This window comes from Myodes glareolus, chromosome 18 (genome assembly GCF_982192425.1).
Source record: "Myodes glareolus chromosome 18, mMyoGla1.1, whole genome shotgun sequence".
NCBI lineage: Eukaryota > Metazoa > Chordata > Mammalia > Rodentia > Cricetidae > Myodes > Myodes glareolus.
In genome coordinates this window covers 34,464,534-34,485,363 of record NC_142043.1, presented here as the reverse complement: position 1 = coordinate 34,485,363, position 20,830 = coordinate 34,464,534, and the positions used below count along the sequence as shown (strand labels likewise).

Genomic DNA, 20,830 nt, shown 5'->3' with positions numbered 1-20,830 from the left:
TTTCCTGCCCAGACCACTGAGAAGCAAGGTATAACCTGCCCAGCTGTGAAAGGTACTGAGCCGTGTGGCTAACATAGATAAAAATAATGGGCTAACATAAGTTATAAGAGCTAATAAGTAGTCTGAGCTAATGGGCCAATCAGTTTTATAACTTATGGAGATCTTTGTGTGATCTTTCTTTGGGGCTTGCCGGCTGTGAGGTACCGGGTGGGACAGAAACCCCAACAAGTAGGCCCCTTCATGTTACATATGTCTGTGTGCAAGAGTGTCCATCATCCAACCGTGTGTATGTGTGTGTGTGGACAGCTTTTGCAAGCCCTTTCTTTCCTTCTACCACGAAGAGTTTTGGGGATTGAACTCAGGCTGTCAGGACGTCTATTTTAATCTCTCATTTAACTGGAAGGTTTTGATGTGGGTAAGGTTAGCTGCTCAGTGAGCCCAAGAAGCTTCTTGCCTCCTTTCCCCCAGGATTAGATTCTATGTGGGTTCTGGGAACAGAACTCATGTCCTCACACTTGGGTGGCAGGCACCTATGCTATCTCCCCAGCCCAGCTCTCTTAAGATTTTTGTTGATCCTTCCCTGTATGGACTCAGAGGTCAAGGACAGAGATCTTGGGCTGAAGTGATGCTGGGGTCCTCATGTCACAAATAATCCTGAGGCTGGGCGGTGGCATGCCTTTAATCAGAGGCAGAACTCTGTGAGTTCAAGGCCAGCCTGGGCTACAAAGCAAGTTCCAGGACAGCTAGTACTGTTACACAGAGAAACCTTGTCTCAAAAACAAACAAATAAAAAACAAATAAGTTTGATGACAGGCCCCAGTCAGTGACAAGGGTTCCTTCTACCAGGTTACCAGTTGCTGGGGGTTCTGCCATGTGGTTCCCTGTGACTCTTTGCTTTCCTTTATAGAAAACCAGTGGAGAGACCTCAGTTTCTCCAGGTCCCAGACCAGAATCAATGCTCAGCAGCAGCAGGCTCCTGCCTGCTATTAGGTTCAAGAAGGTTAAATAACTGGTTGTGGGTGGGGGATGGGTTGTGCAACTTTGAAGGGGTTAGTGGTTCATATCAGTCAATAGCATCCAGGGTGGGGCCAGGAGATGGCTCAGTGCCTAAGTGTTTGCCATGTGAGTGTGAGGACCCCAGTTCATATTCCCAGAATCCAAGTAAAGACTGGACACTTAGTATCTGTAACCCCAGCATTTCTAAGAGGACATGGGAAGCCGAGACAGGAGAACCCCCAAAACTTGCTGGTTTAGGCAGGGAGAAAACCAGCAGAAAGTACCTGTGTCAAACAAGTTGAAAAGCGAGGACTAACACCCGGGGTTTTCCTGATCTTCACATGTGCACAATGGCAGTCCTGTACCCTCACTCACACACACAATATTAATAGTATGATGAGAACCAGAGAGTGTGTGGGCTCTAGTTAACCCATACACAAGAGGTGCAGAAGTAATATTTGGGTCTGAAGACATTTATGGGACAAGGATATAGTAGATAACAATCGTGCATATGGGTTATGCCTGGGGGACACGGCAGTTGGGTTGAATATAATAGCAGAATGACATTTCAGTAGACATATGTGCAAGAGTTTAGGGGTAGAGGGGTTTGATGACCACAACCTACTTTCAGATAGCTCAGAAAGTGTGCGTGTGCAGAGGACGGAAGAGGGGGCACTGAGCCAACAGTGTGATACAATATGACCTCACTGAACTCTTTGGGTTTGCCGTGGCTTCGATATAATTGGGGTGTCCCCTATGGCTCCATGTATGGATTAATCCACAGTGGGAAGTAGGAAAAGGGTGGGGACTCCCTCTGCTTTGGTGTTCAGAGGTGGGCCCACTTGGGAAGTGATTAGGATTAGATCATGAGAGTGATCCCATGAAGTCCTATGGCTTTATTAGAGGACACATAGACATGTGCTTCTTTTATTTTGTCTGCACCTGTGCACGAGTGTGTGTGTGTGTGTGTGTGTGTGTGTGTGTGTGTGTGTGTGTGTGTGTGTGATCTGTGTGCATGCGCATGTGCAGTTGGGGAGCCCAGAAGATAATCCTAGCTGCCATTCCTCAGGTGCCATCCACCTTGCTGTTTTGAGTCAGGGTCTCTCAGTGGACTGGAACTCACCATGTAGGCTAGGCTGGCTGGCTGGCTGTGTCTGTCTCCTCAGCACTGGGGTGTTAAGTACGCCACCAGTCTGGCTTTTGTTAGTCTACATGTAGGTTCTGCACACTAAACTCAGATCCTTCCAATTGCGAGGCAAGTGCTTTAGCAACTGAACTACTTTCCCAGACTTTCGTGTTGTTTTAGCCAGGGTTTCACCATGCAGCTCAGGCTGGCTTAGAACCAGTGACCTGCCCGCCTGTATGTCCTGAGGGCTGGGATACCAGGTAGACTATGGGACTGCCTCACGCTTGGCTCACCTGTCTCAGGCAGAAAGGGCTCTGCCAACAAGCCCACCACAAGCAGTCCCTCTACTGTGGATCAAATCTGCGAGCCAGAAGCAAAAGTGATCCCTTTTTCTTTCTGCTGGGATTACTAACACGTGTCACCATGCCTGGCAAACCTTTGTCCTTTGTAATGCACTCATGGAGTTACTGACAACTGGTAAGGAACTCACATGGAGCTGATGGTCTTTAAGAACAGTTCTTGCTCTTTTGACATAAAATCTTTTTTTTTTAAAGAAAAAAATTTTAAAATGTACATTGATAGTTTGCCTGTATGTATGTCTGTGTGAGGGTGTCAGAGCCCCTGGAACTAGAATGACAGACAGTTGAGTTCCCATGTGGTGCTGGGAAAGAACCCGGGTCCTCTGAAAGAACAGCCAGTGCTCTCCACCACTGAGTTCTCTCTCCAGCCCCCGAAATCTTTTCCATTGACTTGTAGTTTCTTATAATGAAGAGGAATGTAACATGAGGGCCGGCTTGTTGGGGTTTCTGTCCCGCCCAGTACCCCAACAAGCCAGCAAGTCCCAAGGAAAATCACACACAAGACTATAAACTGATTGGCTCATTAGGTCAGGCTTCTTGTTAACTCTTATAACTTATATTAACCCATTATTCTCATCTATGTTAGCCATAATGGCTCCGTACCTTTTTCAGCTGGGCAGGTTACATGCTGTCTCTTCGGTGGTCTGCACAGGAATGCCGAGGGACCTTCCTCCTCCGTAGCCTTATTCTATTCTCATTGCCCCGCCTCTACTTCCTGTCTGGTTGACCCGCCTATACTGCCTGCCTGGCCAATCAGCGTTTTATTAAAATATGATTGACAGAATACAGACAATTCTCCCGCATCAGAGGAAGCTTAGGCTCACTGAGACAGGACTTCACACAACTGACTTCAGACTTACAGTCACCAAGGATGACCTTGAACTGATTCTCCTGCCTCCACCTCCTGAGAGCTGGGAATCAAACCTAGGCTTCCTACACACTAGACAAACACTCCGCCAATGAGCCACATCCTTAGAGCCATCTTTGCCTTTGCCACTTGAAAAATTTCCAAGTTAAAGCTGAGCAGAGGAAGCCGTGGCAGATGGCACTGACATTGCTGTTGGTGACAGCCCCCCTTTCACCTGGTGTCACCTGTCTACAGGCTGCAGTAAATGATGCTGTTTCTACCCTTTGTGCTTTGAGTTGTGTCTACTTACCCGGCACCTCACTTTGTGCCGGGCCACCTGCACCCATGCAGCACCCCTGTTAAACTCCTATGACTCAGGCAGCTGGTGGGGGGGGGGGCGATCAGCACAGAGCACAGCACACAGTGACCTTTTCAGGGTTTATTTCATCTGCTAGTGTTCATTCCCCACCTAGACAAAGACAATCAGAAGACAACCAGTTGCTTTTCCATCATCAATCCATTGCTCTGTAAGAATAACCGAGAGACTCCTTCCCAACGCCTTTTATTTTTTAATAAGAAGCTATAAATAAATAAAGCTTTAAAGCTCCCGGGCTCAAGTGAAACAGTTCCAGTTCAGACGTGACACCTGGACAGTTCCGTGGTCCCTGCTTCCCGCTCCAGGAGGGGGGGTGGTTGGGCTGCAGGGCTGCAGGATGCCTTGGCTTACTGCCTGTGCACAGCCTCTCAGCCTCGGGGGATGTCCCTGGATAGGCAGAGTCCTTGGAGCTGAAGGGACGGGCAAGCACCCTGTTCTGAGATGCTATGAGTACCAGGAAGCTGAGCCCCAAAGCTGGTGGCCTGAGCCTTAGGCAGGGTGGACAGTCGAGGGACTGAGGATTCCTCAGCCTGACGCTGGCCTGAGATGGGAGGGACTAGTTTTCAAATGCAGCAGAGAGAGAGAGAGAGAATTGACCCGTGCTTCCGTGTGAGTCGGGATGGCAGGGCGTTAAGTTAAAACATATCCCAATATGTATAGAACAGATCCTATATTTGAGCCATGTACACAGCAAGTTGTGAAGAGGGGCCATGCGGAGCTGGGGTACTTCCTGACAGAAGCTGGCCGCAACCAACATGACCTGCGAAGAAAAGACCCCAGGGTTCCCCAAATATGCCCCATGCTCCTCTCAGAAGTATATTTGCTCTAGTGACCTTGACCTTCAAACTCATCTTGCTACCTGATCACACCATGAGCAGGCCCTGGACTGGGCTGGACAGCGCCCAACAGAACTCATCCTTATCCTGCCTACGGACTCCAAGCCTGGTGTCTGAGTGTAGGCCCTATTCCGCACGCGTGTGAAGATTAAGCCATCACTCTGGGCAGCAGCTATACCTGCCGACATCTGAAATATTGCTAGACTACATATGGCCCATACTCTTGTCTGTGCTGAACCACCCCTTCTTAGCCTGAGTGCCGAGTGTGGCGGACACAGGGAGCAGGCCCCCTGCCCTGCCTCAGGGTCAGCTTGCAACCCCCGTCTACAGGCATACGGACTATGAAAGCCATGACCCCTCCACTTAACGGTGGGCCTCTCAGGGCCTCCTAGAGCACACAAGGGACACGGCACTAGGCAAGTTCTGAAAAACAGGTATGCAACATGGCTTCTAGTAGGGGCTCTGGCTGGCCCACGGGGCTGCTGCAAACAGCCTGGTAGAAAGATGCAGGGAGAGCCAGGTGGGGAGGGTTATGCATACAGGCCCCAGGAAGGACCCTTCAGAGCTGTTCCTTTGACCCTTAGCCGAGAAAGGGAAAGTCCCCATCCTGGTCTCCAGTATCAACTCAGGCTGGCGTGGCCCTGTATCCCACCCATCCAATGGATGCCTTAATGCATGGGACTGAAGAATTGCTGGCATGGTGGGAACAGTGGCAAAGGAGCCCTTGTATAAGTGTCCCAGTGATAGGGCTGGGGGCAGTGGATCAGACAGCACAGGGATGGGGGGGGGGAACGACTCTTGATGTCCCTTTTCCGCCTGAGCCTGGCTCCCTCAAAGCCAGCATGGACTGTGACTTTTGACCACAACCAAGACAGTGCAGGGGTCAGGTGCCAGACTTGAGTCTTCTCTGCAACAGCTGGGGCCGACCCCAACCATGACAGCAGCCTTGATGGGTAAGAAGGGGAGATTCCAGGTCCGAGGACTGACGCCTCAGAGATACGCTTGGGTTCTCAAGGAAGAGGCTCCTCACCACTCTGGGTTATTAGGGTCCCCAGAGGACAAGGAGCTTCAGATGAACTATTAGGAACCAGTCATACGTTCCTAGAGGGTCTGGGTCAGTGGGGCCAGTGCGTGCATAGTAGGTGTGGGACTCTCGGCTGAACAGACATGTCCCCTCGACAGTCTTTTTCAAAATCAGTTTTAAGTGTGACACGGGGGCTGGAAGAGCAGGGAGGCCGCCTGCCTCAGAGGTCCTACCCTGCCTGTCAAGGTCTAGGGTATACTACCAGCACGCTTCCCTCTCCACCAAACAGCAAAAACTGTCTGCCCCATTTCTTTCCCTGTTAAATCTTGCCCATCATTCTCTGCCCCTGCCCCAACTACCACTTCTCGATGATATGGCTCATGTAGTCCTCAGTGGGCACGCGGCCTGGCTCTTCTGTGTCCTCCCGCGGCAGCGCCTCCTTGGAGCGATGCAGGAGGCGCTCCTCGCGATTGCGCAGGCGCTGCTCCCTGCGCTCCAGCTGTCTCTTGTACTGGTAACGCTGCTGGAAGAGGTCCTTGGCATAATCATACAGCTGCATGTCCAGGTCGTTGAGCTCCTCGATGTGCCGGATGGTGTCCTCATCCACCTCCACACCGCCCGCCCGCGTGCTGTTGTACTGCATGAAGGGCCGGATGAACTTGAGGTTGAACGTCCGCTCAAAAAGGTACTGCGTCTTGCGCTGGAACTCCGTGAGGCCGAAGAAGGCCATGCCACGCAGGTTCTTCTTGGCACTCTCCAGCAGCAGCTGGGCTCGCTTGCTCTCGGGGATGAAGGACAGGTTGTAGCAGCCCACCAGGCTGAGGTCGGCCAGCATGCGCACCTGCCGGTTGTTGGCCAGGTTGTAGGGGCAATCCATGAACTCCTGCAGCGTGCAGCCTGACCAGTCTGTGCCCTCGTAGCAGGGCGGCAGCTCCTCTGGGGTTGGTGTGCGCCCGTCACACATGTGCAGTGAGGTCTTCCACGTGGCTCCGCGCTGGACGTGTCGCCACTCACTCAGGTAGCGCGATACTGGGTCTCGCAGCAGGGTGATGTAATAGAACTTCCTACAATGAGAACGGGGTAAGAGATCAGTACCCTGGGAAGAAGAGGGGATAGAGCTGTGCCTGTTGTAGCCACTGTGGCTCTTCAGCACAGACCCTTGGGCAAGCGACGTCCGCCAATTCCAGTTGCAGCACAAGGTCTCAGCTCTACCATTCCTCTCTGAGTAGAAAACCTGAGGTATGAGGGAACGAACTTGCCAAGAGTGTGCCTTCTAAGCGAGACCGCGGAATGATGCCCTGTAGTGCCTGGCTTCAGATCCCTCTTGCCCAGGTCCCCTGCGGGTGCCAACGTACATTCTGAAAGTCACAGGAGTGATAATTCTGACAAAAGATGGCTGGCCCCTTACTATCTGTAGAGTGCAGAGGAAGCCCCCACAGTAGCTCCTGATCCTCCAATGAATGTCCTGTGCCCTGGAAGGCTCCCAGGATGGAGAACATCCTGTTTGCTTGGGTTGCACAAGCCACAGCGGGGAGGGGACAGCTGTTTCTCTCAGTGGGTCAGACTGCACCCCTCAAAGGTTGGAACTGAATGAGGCCCATACAGCCTGTGCCTGGGACCTGTATACCTTGTTGCCATCTTGTGTGATGGCCTCTGCCCCTTGCAGGCTTTCTGTGTTCTTGGTGTCAGATGCCCATCAGTACTGAACAGATGGTAGCTCCAGGGCCAGGCCATGGCACATCGACGGAGCTGCCTTCTTCCTGGATGAGCCCTGTGCACCCCTCTCCTCACCCCAAGAATCTTCCATGGCTCATGTCACTGACTTCAGATGCAAGCCAGGCACCCTGAAAAGTCACACCATCCCCTCTAGGGTCCTGTAAAGTGTGATACCTCCTATCTGCACGGTCACCCGGCTTACTGTATGATTGGCCTTAGAGGCCGGGTTTTCCAACAGACTGTTTTCAGAAATAAAATCCTGCGGTTAGAGAGATGATGGATCAGTGGTTAAAAGCATTTGCTGTTCTTCTAGAGGACCCAAGTTCAGTCCTCAGGACTTACTCCCTGTTAGGTGGCTCACAACAGATAGTAATCCCAACTCCAAGAGTTCAGAGAGCCTTTTCTGGCGTTCTCAGTTACCCCCCTCCCCCGGCACACATAAATAACAATAAGTCTTAAGAGAAACCCCCAGCGACTGTCTTTAGTGATGGGTGCTGATGCTGAAATCATTGTAAGTGATTTCCCTGCAGTGAGATGGCATACTTGGAAATTCAAGGCAGCGGCTAGGGCTGCTGTTCTCTGGGGTGGAGGCCCAGGGGTTTACAGTGGTCCTAGGACACCATCCTCATGGGATGCCCTAAGGGCAGCAAGGGAACAAGTCTCACTACTGTGAATTATTTCTCATAGACATGATACAAGTTCTTATGTGTCCCAAACACGTTGGAAAAAGAAAAGGGAACAGGGCAACAGAGATGGCTCAGTGGTTAAAAAAATAATTGCTATTCTCGCAGAAGTCCTTATCAGTTCCCAACACCCACGTCCTGACTCGCAGCTATCTGTAACTCTGGCATCAGTGGGCACCCGCACATAAACAGTCTTTATTTAAAAAGAAAACAGGAGTTCGAAGCCAGTCAGAAAACAGAGAGCATTCCAGGACCTCCAGAGCTGTTACACAGAGAAACCTGCCTTGAAACCCCCCCCCCCAAATGGGGGGAGGGCTAGAGAGATGGCTCAGTGGTTATGAGCATTTACTGCTCTTCCAGAGGACTTGAATTCAGTTCCCAGCACCCACATCAGGTGGCTCACAAACTGTCTCTTCTATCTGGCCTCCAACACACACACACACACACACCCCTCACTTGCTCCCTTGAAGGAAACCACATGTCCTGCCGAGTCCAGCATCTGGACGATGGCTGGCTTTGTCACACAGAGAGCCTTAGGGGTGTATACAGAAGCAGCTCTGTTCTCAGGGACTCCCCCACAAATTGTGCTCTCTCAGGGTGGCTGACCACTTGACTTGGGCTCTCGTGAGCACAGTGTAAACCATTGTCCTACCCTATATGGTGCCCATGGCACAGTGACCTCGAGGGCACATCCCTGGATATATACTCCACACAAGGACAAGTCCAGGGCTCATGGTAGTCGGCAGGACAGGGCACATGGTGGTCACTCAAATGATGGGGTGTAGGAGGCCTTCCTATACCTGTAACTGCAACCAGGAGCCACAGCCGGGCCCCCAGGCAGTATCTGGCAGCGACAATGTGCGTTGGAGCCCTCTGGGAGCAACACCTCTGCAGTTAAGTTCTGCAATTGATGTCTCCAGGGCGTGTTCTGCTTTCTTCTTCTACTTCTGGGAAAGTTGGTCTGTTCCCACCAGTCTAGGTCATTCCAGACAGCTAACACTGCCTAGGGCCATGGGGTGAGGGTGGGAAGGTGAGGGGCAAGGAAGACTAGCCCCGCCCACACCATGCTGGGTGGAACCATCATTGCAAAGTGTGTTCAGTGCATCAACCAGAGGGGTGGCCAACCTGAGCCAAGGGGCAGGGAGCTGAGGGTGGCCCAGGACTGGACTCTTATCTCACCTCCTCTAGTCCCCAAGTTGCCAGCTTTCTGGTCCCACCTGGGATCTGGTGGGGGTGACGGCTGGCGGGATTGAAGGGGATGAGGGAAATAGCAAGCTTACTTAGGAAATATCAGGGGATACCAGAATAAGAACAAAGAAGAGGAACTCTGCCTGATCTGAGACAACAGCGCTAAACCCACCCTGCTGACTTCTGCTTGTGTGAACCTGTCTGCCACTTCCTCTTTTCTGGAAGTAGCATCTTCTCCCTTGCACAGTGACCACCACCCACACCCGTGTAGACAGCACATCTCAGCTTCAGCCAAATGCGATCAGCTCGGGAAAATCACCTCCAGAAAAATAGTGAGGGAGGTGGCCCTCAAATGGTCCTTTAGGTACGATTATAACAATGCTATCTATCTCTGTATCTGCCTCTGACCAAGGCTGGGTCTCTAGCAAGCTAGTACAGAGTTCTCTAGCCTGGGGAGGCATCAGTCCCTGAGCCTCGGGCACCCAAACAGGGCAGTGCATCTTAGAGGACTGTGAACGTGTGGTTTCAACTTCAGGAGAGCTTGCGGTGAAGAGACCAAGGCAAGGCCAGACCAGAGTATCTTCCTAGTTTGTAGACAAAGTAGGAGGGCTGGGAGACACTCAGAGAGCCCATCACTTGCTGTGCAATCACGAGGATTCAAGCTTGGGTCCCTAGCACCGCACCGACACTAAGAAGCCAAGCTTGGCAGCATACATCTATAACCCCAGTGCTTGGGTTACAGGGGACGGGAGAGAGGCTCGGGAGGTCTAGGTGAAGGGATGACTAGTTCTGTGAGAGGTCCTACCTCAAAATGTGAGCTGGAGTGTCCCAGAGGACTCTGGCCTCCACATGTACCCATGCAGCTAAGAACACCTGGAGACCTGCACACACCATGGTGGGGTGGTCAGGGATCAGACACAGGTGAGAGAGGCTCAGTCAGGAAAATAAAACTCACAGATAAGGCAGGCTGGCTCAGAGGACTCTCTCGCAGTGTGCAGATTTCAGTGCAGAGAGGGCAGGCACTTGCCTTCATGCCTTATTTACATATAAATCCCAGAACTACTAACCTAACCAGTCCAGTAGTTACAAGCTCCTCCCTCAATAGACTGCCTGCTCTTCCAAAGGTCCTGAGTTCAATTTCCAGCAACCACATGGTGGCTCACAACCATCTGTAATGAGGTCTGGTGCCCTCTTCTGGCCTGCAGACATTCACACAGAATATTGTATACATAATAAATAAATAAATATTTAAAAAAAAATACAGCATTCAGTTACCTCCATATTACATGTACACAGAGGGTAAAGTCTGCCCTCAGGACCCATGGCCAACATACTTTATTAATGTTATTATTTTATTTATTAATAAAATCAGAAAAAATCCTCCCACAAAATTCAATATCCCAGGCATTTGGATAGAAGATCCTCAACCTGTAAATAAATAGCTGAGTCAATGTCACATTTGTAGGATCCCTGTTGACTGGGATGAGGTGTTGGGGCGCAAAGCTTGGGCCGGTCAGAAAACTGCTTGGCATGCAAGCTCAGTGAGTAAATACACTGCTGCCAAACCTGAGCTCCTGGGCTTGATCCCCAGAACCCACATGGCGGAAGGAGAGAACCGACTCTCGCAAACGGTCCACTGACGTCCACAGTGCACTGTGGCGTGCCTGCACACACTTCCCAACATGTATGTTATGTTAAAAAGGCTGGGGCCCAGAGCTGGGGATACAGAAACAGGTGAACCTCTGAGGTGTGATAGACAGTCAGTCTAGTCTGCTTGGTGAGTTCCACTCCAGTGAGAGACCCCGTCCCCCTGTGTCTAAAAAACCCAAAGTGGACAACACCTTAGGAATCATACCTGAGCTTGACTTCTGGCTTCTACACACAGTATACATGTGTACCCATACACATATGAACATGAGAAAGCACTCTCAATCTCTCTCAATCAATCTCTCTCCCTCCCTCTCTCAGCAATTGAGTGTCCACTCTTGCAGAGAACCTGGGTTTGTTTTGCAGCACCCACAGGGTGGCTCAGAACCACCCACAACTTCAGTTCTGACTCCCTCTTCTGGCCTCTGGAGACTCCTGCCAGCATGTGGTGTACATAGCTCATAGAGGCACACACACATATATGCATAGCTCACAGGGGCACATACACATATATGAATAGCTCACAGAGGCACACACACATATATGAATAGCTCACAGGGGCACACACACATATATGAATAACTCACAGAGGCACACGCATATATATGCATAGCTCACAGAAGCATACACACATATACACATAAATAGATTAATAATCAATAACCTTTAAGACACCTGACTCAAGTTCAGAAGGTCCCACATACTCAGGACACTCAAGCGTGGAGTCTCTTTCTCCAGACCTGTTCTGACTACTGTCACCACTCCAGGCTCATGGGGTGTCAGCGAGCTGGACAGTGACTCTTTGTGAGAGACAAGCAGACCTTGCCCTAGGTCCCTGATAAGGAAGAGAACACTGTGGAAGTTGCCAAAGCTGGGGAGCCCCTGACACAAAGTACCTTGGCTAGCGTCCTGCCACTGGCTCCCCAGGTGCCAGCTGCTTCCTACCCCACAATGGCTTTGTGTGCCCCTGCTCCTGGGTTCCTGCTAGGACTTTAGAAAAATGAAGTGTGATTTTGGTTTCAAGTTCCACCGTGGGGCAGAGGCCATATGGGGTTGGCTGCTTTCTTCTTTTTCCAGGAGCAGAATGGGGTTTGTGGGTAAGGCTTCTTGAGAATGTAAGACGGTGTTGCCTCCCCTCCCAGAGGCACAGCTGCAGGCTGAGGGGGTAAAGGATCAAGTGGATGGCCCAGAGGAGACAACGCTTCACGGAGGCACAAGAGGGTGCCTAGCAAGCAAACAGGTTCCCAGGGGTTTGCCCCTCATCTCCTTGCCCCTGACCCTGTATGCAGGGCCAACTAGTCCTACTTGGTACCTGTGGGATCCCCCAGCCCATCGTTTGAGCTGCTGTTAGCAGCTGGGGAGGGGTATGTATGCTTTTCTCTCTAAATGCAGCATAGAAAATGCTGGTCTAAGGCCACCCCTCTGCTAATACCTAAAGAAAAGCAGGGGTGATTTCTGTTGAGTCACCGAGTCTGCTTCCAAAAATACCCTGGTTCAGGCCCAGGGCTCATGGCATCAGGGGTCAGGTGCAGACACAGGAGCAGGCAGACCCTGCTCATAGCCTTCCGAGGAAGGCTGTTCTACCGATCCCTCTCCTGAACCCACTTGGCCCTCAGGACAACCAGAGCAGGTAGTGCCCACAGCTACCAGCTCGTGGGGAACACAGAATGGAATCCTATCTTGGGCGAGGATGAGGGCAGCCGAGCCCTAGATGGGCCTCTTTGGTGACCTATGCAATCTGCAGATGCAGCCAGCTGGAGAAATGGGAAAGGAATACCCAGGGATGTGAGTGGCTAGTCCAACATAAATCACATGGACACTTCAACAGCCCCAGCCTAAGCTGAATTCTTAGAGATAGCAAAAGGGGCAATGTAGATCTAGGGAGCTTGGCTTGTGTGGATACTCAGGCTGACAGCAGCTGCGGAGGAAGGAGCTCAGGAGGTGATCTGCAACTCAGTATGGCCATGTGACTAAGCCTGGCCATCAGGATGTCCCCAGAAACTCTTCCTTGTCTTCTTTTCCTCCTGCTGGCTAGAGTGTAGCTGGACTCCAAGTGTCTGCAGGCACCCTGGATCCTAAGCAGAAGCTCCGCTCTAGACAGGTAGAGGAACAGCCTGGGTCTCTGGTGTTCCCATGGCTGTGCTCTTACTGTGCCAGCCTGGGTCTGTATCCTTTTAAAGGGAGGGACATAAACTTTTACCCCATTTGGGTCACTGAACTTAGTGTATTTCCTCAGGGCCGACACACTGAGGACCTTACACAATGTGAGGGTAAGCTGGATGCTGGGCTACAGGGCCCGGGGTATCAGGGTTGCAGCAATAATCACATAATTACATTAGTGACCCAGAAGGCCAGCTAAATGTGCCCGCCTGGAATGAGCGCCTGGACATCTCGCTGACAGCTGTCCACATCACAACCCAGGTGGCAGTGCTTGTAACTCAACTCCGAGCAACAAACAAATAAGGTCTGTAAGCCAGGGAGGGCCACGTTTACGCCAGCTTTGCAGGGAAAATGAGAGACATTAAACAGAAATTGGTATTGTCTTAGGAGCCAGGGCATACACTCTAATTACTTTTGGCCATGTGTGGACTCTTGGACAAGTGCCCCCCGCTCCCCCATCACACATATCCTTCTCACTGTAGAGTCCAAGCTGAGGACAGGAGTCCTAACGGCTTCTCTGCTAGGAAGAGAAGATGCTAGATGTTTGGGAGACATCGACACAGGGGGGCGGTGTTGACCCTCCCAGTGCCCTTGTGTCCCTGGAAGGGCAGATAGAGTGGGGAGGATGGGGGAAAGGGCTATGAACCCCACTCACTGAAACTGTCCTGCCCCTAAGTCTAGCTGCCAGGCAGGGATGACAAATCCAGGGCAGAAGCCTGAGTCATCCCAGAATGCAGCAGCCACTGCTCAGGTGTCTGAACACAAACGCCCCAGCCCTACAGTCTTGGTGCCCAGGGGCATTTCAAACATAAAGAGGGGAACATATGTGTGTGTGTGTGTATGAAAACCTAGCTATTATTTTAAACCCAGGGCATGACTCCAAGCCTTCAGCTTTCAGATCCTGGGCAGGGCACCTTCTGGGCCCACATTTTTTTGCCTGTAAAATGGGGACATGGTCCTCCCTGCTGCCTCTTACACAGTGATGGGGCAAAGCTAACAATGTCCTGGTGCCTCTTGGTGACCGCGATCAGGGCTGTCAGACACACTGACAGCATGGGCAACTGCAGGCCTGCCATTGGCACCCTAACAGCTCGGGCCTGGAGGGGAGAGGTCCTGGAGTTTCTCTGACCCTTAGGCTCAGCAGCCCTATTCCTCTGCATCTCCACTGGGCAGTTCCTACAGTGACAGAGCGGTCGTAGACATCCTCAGGTACGGGCCCTGGTGGCCCACAGGTTACTGTGCAACGACACTGCTGGAAGCTTTGCTCTAAGCTCAGAAGCACAAGTCCCCCCTCCCTTGGCCCAGGCCTCTAGAGTAAAGTAGTGACTTTCAGGGGCCACATCCACACCCAGTACTGTACAACAGCTGCCAGTGGGGCCTTGTGGGCCTCACTCCTGTGATCAGCCAGCAGGCTGGGTCTAAGCTGGGGTGCAGGGGATAATGTGCCAACGAGGCCTTCGTCCTTCTTGATAAAGTCTTGGGATCCCTAGGCTGCTCCCCGGGCTGCAGGATACATACATACAGAAAGGGCGAAAACAGACCCTGTGGGCAAGAACTTTGCTTTCTAGGCTGATAATATGCAAGCCAGGGAGGCTCCTTAACTTACAGAAAACCTGGCCTGAATCAAGCTGGACATGGGCAGGGATCTGCCCCATCCCCACCCCCGAGACAGCCTTGCAACCTCATTCTGAGTATACTCATCTCTGTCAGCCAGGTCCACAGCCATCCTTCCTGCTCAACCTTGGCCTGACTGCCAAGAGGCACGTTGCTTGTCCTGGGCCTTCTTCCAGATTTCTATGGGTAAGCCTGCAGCTGGGTGTTCGGAGGATTCAGGGGTCCATGACTCTGGCATGCTTTGGGCCCTGTGCCCAGGGCCACCAACACTGATACTCAACCTTCATCTCCAGGGCTACCCATCCATCTGCCCCAGTCACACTTGGCGCTAGGTCTCTGCCATCTGCCTTGCATACCACAGGTGCTCACCAGCCTGTGCACTGCGATCTCCTCTCCTTTTTAAGCCCTGTCAGCCTTTTTAAGATATGTCAGCGTCTATACCTTTTCCTTTAACTCAGAGTCCTGAGAGGCTGTGACTTTCCTGGGTTATAGCCAGGTTGTAAATGGATGGCAAGGCTAGACCCTTCTCTCAGTCCAGTAAATTTAAGTACAGCCCTTCTGGCCACTGCCGCTCTGGCTAAGTGGGCTCCTGTCCTGCTTCGGGCCTTAGATCATTTGCATCAGCAAACCCATCTCTGGTCTCTAGGAGACACAGCATCCCCCAAGACATGCACCGACAGAGTACCTACTGCTTGCTCCAGTTAATCCACTCAGCAGCCTCAGCACCTGGACCACTCTCCTGAGGACACAGGCTCCAGACGGCTGAGGATGCTCATCTGAACTGGGCGCACACTGTCTTCACACACACAGATGTGTGCGGGAGGCACTGCATGGCTACCATGCAGCATGGGGGGGGGTAGTCTGTCAAAGGTCCTACCTAGGCAGGCAGTCTGCCGAGGCTGGGGTCAGTGTAACTCCTTTCGAGGGAACTAGTTTTCTATGATTCTCTCTCATGTGTATACATGAGTGTGCCCATGTATGCATGCCATAACACATATGTGGGGGTCAGAGGACAACCTCAGGTATAGATTCTTGCTTTTAATTTTGTTTGAGACTTTCTTATCATTCTCTGATATGTATGCCAAGCGAGCTGGTCTGCCATCTCTATTTCTCTGCCAGAGTATGTGGTAGTTTGAATGTATGTGGCCTCCAAAATCCCCAAAGAAGAGGCACTATTAGGAGGTATGGCTTTGTTGGAGAGGGTGTGGTCTTGTTGGACAAAGTATGTCATTGTAGGGTGGGCTTTGAGGTTTCCTATGCTCAGGATACCACCTAGTGTCTCAGTCGACTTCCTGCTGCATGCAGGATGGAGGACTCTTGGCTACTCCTCCAGCATGCCACCATGCTTCCCGCCATGGTCACGTGTCTCTTCACAGCAATAGGAAGTCTGACTAAGACATAATGCCAGGATCACAGATGTTCATGCTACACGTCTGGCTTTTGTGGGGACTAAGACACAGGACCTCATGCTTACGTGGCAAGATTTTATGCACTGAGCCATCTATCTCCAGCTTTAATGTTAGCACAGAGTTTCCTCCTTTACTTGCAGAAGCTGTGATCTTGGAAGTTTTGCTGTGAACTTGTGACAGGTTCCGGGGTGAGACTAACCCTGTTTCCTGGAGCCAGGGTGATATGTGACTCAAAGTTATCTGGGGCTCCATCCCTCTTTACTGTAGCCCTTGGCCTGTTTATTTGATGAGTGTCCACCCCCACTGCCCTTGACCATGGTGTAGAGGGCAGGAAGACCAAGGCAGACCTGAGGTGACTTCTCCAGCCTGCCCTCGTCTACAGACCCAGTGGGGCCCAACAAGGCCTTGGCTGGTATAGACCACAGCACATAAGGTCTGCCTTCTCCTGTGCCAAGCACCTCTGTGCTGAGCCCTCCCCTCAGCTGGAATCATAACCAAGCTGTTTACCAGATAGGCATGTGGGTGGTAGGCTGGGTAGAGAATGATGCTGCCTTAGCGCTCAGTGTGCTGCCTGTCCTGTGCTCTCTTCAGACCAGGTCAGATCCTGGCTGGTGGAAGTGGTCAGAAGAAAAGGATGTCCAGGTGAAGCATGAGTCGGTTTTTTTTTACTTTGTGTGTGTGTGTGTGTGTGTGTGCGCGCGCGCGTGCGCACGTGTGCAGAATGTCGGGGAGGGTCAGTCAGCCTGTGGAGAGTGGCTACCAGGCTGAGGGACTGTGTAACCAGACACTGCAGAACAGCAGAGTCCCTCTACATCAACCTGCCTCACCTCTCCCCACTTCAGGTATGAAGCTTAAGAAAGCCAGCTTGCTGGGTTGCAGAATCACCAAAGAGACAGGCCGCGTGACTGTGAGGCATCACCTAGACTGGGCTGAGGTGAGAAGACTTGCCCTAAATGGAGGCAGAGGCATCTTGGGGGCTGCAGCAGACTGAATGAAAGGAGGACGGGAGATGCACACCAGCACTTACCTCTCTGCAGCTGCAATGTGACCAGCTGCCTGCCTCGTGTTCCTGCCACTAGGTCCTCCTTGCCATGCTGGATTCAACAGACCAAAGCAACCTGTAGCTAACAAAGTTTCTTCCCTTCTCTCCTGGCGATTCGCAGGGCCGTGTGACCTGGAGTCTCTGCTCCAGCTCTGGCTTGAGGGGATAACTTAGCAAGAACCTGGTTCTCTTTGTTATGGTGATTCCACCTGTATTCAAGGTCTTAGCAGTGAGCCCTTAGCCTGCCTCCCCTGGCTGACCCTGCCCGAGGGGCCGGGAAGCTTTAATCTTCTCCTCCTGCTTCTGGTTGGGAGGAGGCCTTGCCTTTTTGATCCTGGTTGCCCACTGGTATAAATATCTGACTTGAATTTAATAAAGTTGCCATTTACTCTTGTAGATGAGCCATGTTTCTTTGTGTCTGTGTCTCTTTTTCAACCCTCAGGAAATTGTCCCTTCTCGTGGGCCCGAGTTCAGGAAGCACGCAGCCTGGTTCGGGCGTGGATACCCATTGAGAAACGCAGACTCCCACAGCAACCTCCTTCCTGAAGTTGCTTTAATCTTATCATTCTCTGATATGAAGCTAGCTGGCCTGCCACATCTATTTCTCTGTCAGTGTGTGGTAGTCTGAATGTAATTAGTTCCCATAATCCCAAAGGGAGTAGCACTATTAGGAGGTGTGGCCTTGTTGGAGGCCACAGATAGTTTTTGTCAAGTATTTTGTTGCAGCACCGAGGAAAGGAACTAACAAATTCTGTCCACGGCAATTGTCCTGGCCTGGTGGGCACTGGCTGGCCTCTCTCTGCAGGGTGAATTGGGGAGTATGGGGGTGTGGGGGTATGCACACTCATTCCTGCTCTAGCACTCAAGACTGTTTACCTTCACCCCACCCCAATCCCTGTAGTTCTGGCCTGGTGAGGGGCAGCAGAGCAAGAGGTTCCGGTGCTAAACTGACAGGAAGGACCTCACTTGGCTAGCTGTCCTCCTACATGGCTTGGGGTTGGGGGGAGGGGGCGAAATGGGACAGAACGGGACCAGTCACTCAGTCCCCAGGTCTCAGCACTTACATTTGTTAAACAGGCTGAAAGATACACTTCTAGGCCCATGAAGACTTGATGGAACGGCATCTATTAAAGAGCACTATACTGGGATGGGGGTGGGAGTGGGGGATGGAGGTGAGGAATGAGTACAATCCGCAGAACCCATGGAAAAAGCTGGGAATGGAACACCTTTGCAATCTCCGTGCCTGTGAGATGGGAGGTGGAGGTAGCCGAGCTATCGAAGCTCACTCGCCAGCTAGCTAAGTCTACCCTGTGAAGCACAGGTGTGGCTGAGTCCGGGTGCATGAGGCTTCAACCAAGCCTCAGGGAGCATTACCCTCTCAGCTCTGGTTTGTTGATCCCTCTCCTACTTCATGGGATTCATAGAGCGTCTCCTGGATGCATGAAGGGAGAGGGCCCTGTCGTGAGCAAGATGGAATCTCATTCTTGTTTCAAAATACCAAACTATTAAAAATAACACTGAGGAAGTACAGTGTTGCTCGGTCAGCTGTGGGATCCTGATGGTCCCCCTCCTGCTGGCAACACCCAGTGGCTCAGTGGGAGTGTAAAAAATCCTTGCTCATTTTATAAATGAGGTTGGCTGCTTCACCAAGAGGTCTTCCTGCCAAAGAGCTGCACCCACAGAGAAACTGAGCTGTTGTGCGGGCATCTGGGGGGCAGCATGAGGGTCCCCAAAGTCCCTTTTCTTTCTAGGATAAGGCAGGTAACTTACCAGAAGTAGTGGTCCTACCCTGGGAAAAGTTCAAGCTATTTCAAAGTTCCTAGAGCCATGCAGATCCCATGAGGCCCTGATAAGGTCCAAAGAGCTCAGGGTGGCCTCCTAGCCCAGCTTTGTGCTGACTGGACAAGCCAAGGCACAGGTGAAGCCCCTTCTCCATGATATATTTCCTAGTTACCCGTTCCAGTGCCAACCCTGTGTGTGACACCCACGGCAACTACTGGGCAACCTAGGGAACTGGGCGGGGCTAGGATACTAGGCCCAGGATGGTTTTAACGAGGCTGGGTCAGTATGGCTAGGAGGGACTTAGGAGATGCTCTGGGTAAGCCCCACCCAGGGAGGGGCTGTAGGAGGAGGCCCTGTCAATGCCTTCAAGCAGCACAGCCCACTGAACCAGGCCTGTAAGCTATCAGCTCTCTAGAGAAGAGGGGACAAGTGGCTGGATTTGGGGTTCTCATTGTGCCCTGTCAGTCTGGCTGCAGGATTTTTCTGCAGACATCCTAAGCAGTGATCTACTTGGAGCCTTCTGCATACAGGGAGGGCCTTGTCTTGGCATCCATCTGAGTCATCTAGGCAGGGCTCCAGTGAGTGGGCCTCTCTAGTGAGAGGAGAGGCTGCCTGGGGCCGCATGCCAGGGAAGAGGGGAGAAGGGGTTGCCTGTTGTAACTCATTCATATTTCACGCCCACCTGCCTGGTACTTTCTGGTTTTTGATACTGGGCAGGCAAGATGTCACTTCTGCCTGAATGCATGCGTGCACTCCCACTATGGGGTCAAGAGAAGGGGACAGAACACTGCTCCTCTGTTGAGTGTGTGCAAGGAGGAGGTGGGCATGGACCTGCTCACTCAGCCCGAGACCTGCTCCAGATCTGGGGACCAGGGGAGGAAGGGCAACTCAACTCTTCCGGCCTCCTTGCTCCTGTGGGGGCAGGTGGTCAGAACTCCAGACTTCTTCACATCCTCACTGCCTGTAACTGGCTTCTACCCTCCTCCCCCACCATAAGTACCAGGCCAGAGAGGAGAAATAGAGGCCTGTAAGGAGGGTAGCACTGGGGCTGCCAATGTGTGCAGTACATATGCTTGGATGGGCTGAGGCACCCACCCACAGCGGGTCTCTACCTGCTTCTGCCACTAACCAAGCAGCACCCACCTCTGGTTATCTGTGCCAGGCACTCAGTCATAAGCACAAAAAAACCACCATGCAGTATGCCACACCTTGATGGAAACCATCCCTGCCAGGACTGGAAGCGCACAGGGCCTACAAGCCAGAGCCAATGACACTGTTCCTAGAGACTACAAGGCAGCAGTGAGGACACAGCTTATGCTGGGGCCTTTGTCCAGTGTCCTGGGTAGATTTTTCTTTGCTTTCCTCATAGTTTTTCATTTTTTTTAATAACCACAGAAACACAGCAATGTGTAAAATCTAACAGAAAGCTGCTCTCTGATTGACGGGCAAGCCATAGATAGATACTATGTTCAAAGCTGGAAGGCTACTTTGTGTTTTTACTTTTCCGGGTGGGTGGGGGGTTCCATCCCTCCGGGCCCATCTTGCTGAACTTGAAGATGGTGGCTGGCTCTTTCCCACAATGCTAAGCAATACCCTACCAGTAGTTCTCGCCAGTCTTCTCAAAAGGAGGCCACCGCCTCCTCCCCACACCTCCACCCACCCCGCAGTAGAATCCACCCCTCAGAACCTTGACAGCCGGTCCAGAGAGAACCACTGTGTGACCAAGCTAGCTGCAGTGTCCCAGTGTTGGTCAGACTGTGGCCCTGCTGACCCAGCTTCATTCACAGGGGAAGGAGCTGGCCACTTTTGCTGGATACAATGGGAAAGCTGTCACCTGTAATGACCCGGGTCCCGAGGACTACAGGTTGTTCTAGCGTCAGGAACCCTCCCCCAACCACCTAGCTACTTCAGTTTCTCCACAGGAGCTTGCTGGCCCTGCTCCTGGTCTCTATTAGAGCCCCCTGTGGATTGGTAAACCGAGGCTCCCAGAGACATGTGACGTCACATGTGCTCTATCATTGAGTC

General features: G+C 52.0%; 1 protein-coding gene across 1 annotated transcript in view; it reads right to left on the bottom strand.

Annotated features, from left to right (window-relative positions):
- Positions 1–3,752: 3,752 nt before the first annotated feature.
- Hs6st1 (heparan sulfate 6-O-sulfotransferase 1) overlaps positions 3,753–20,830 on the bottom strand; it is a 44,165-nt gene continuing 27,087 nt past the window's right edge. Inside the window, exon 2 of the mRNA XM_048430380.3 lies at positions 3,753–6,628. Coding sequence (XP_048286337.1) covers positions 5,920–6,628 — 709 coding nt within the window. The 3' untranslated portion in view covers positions 3,753–5,919. The remainder of the gene's footprint in view (positions 6,629–20,830) is intronic.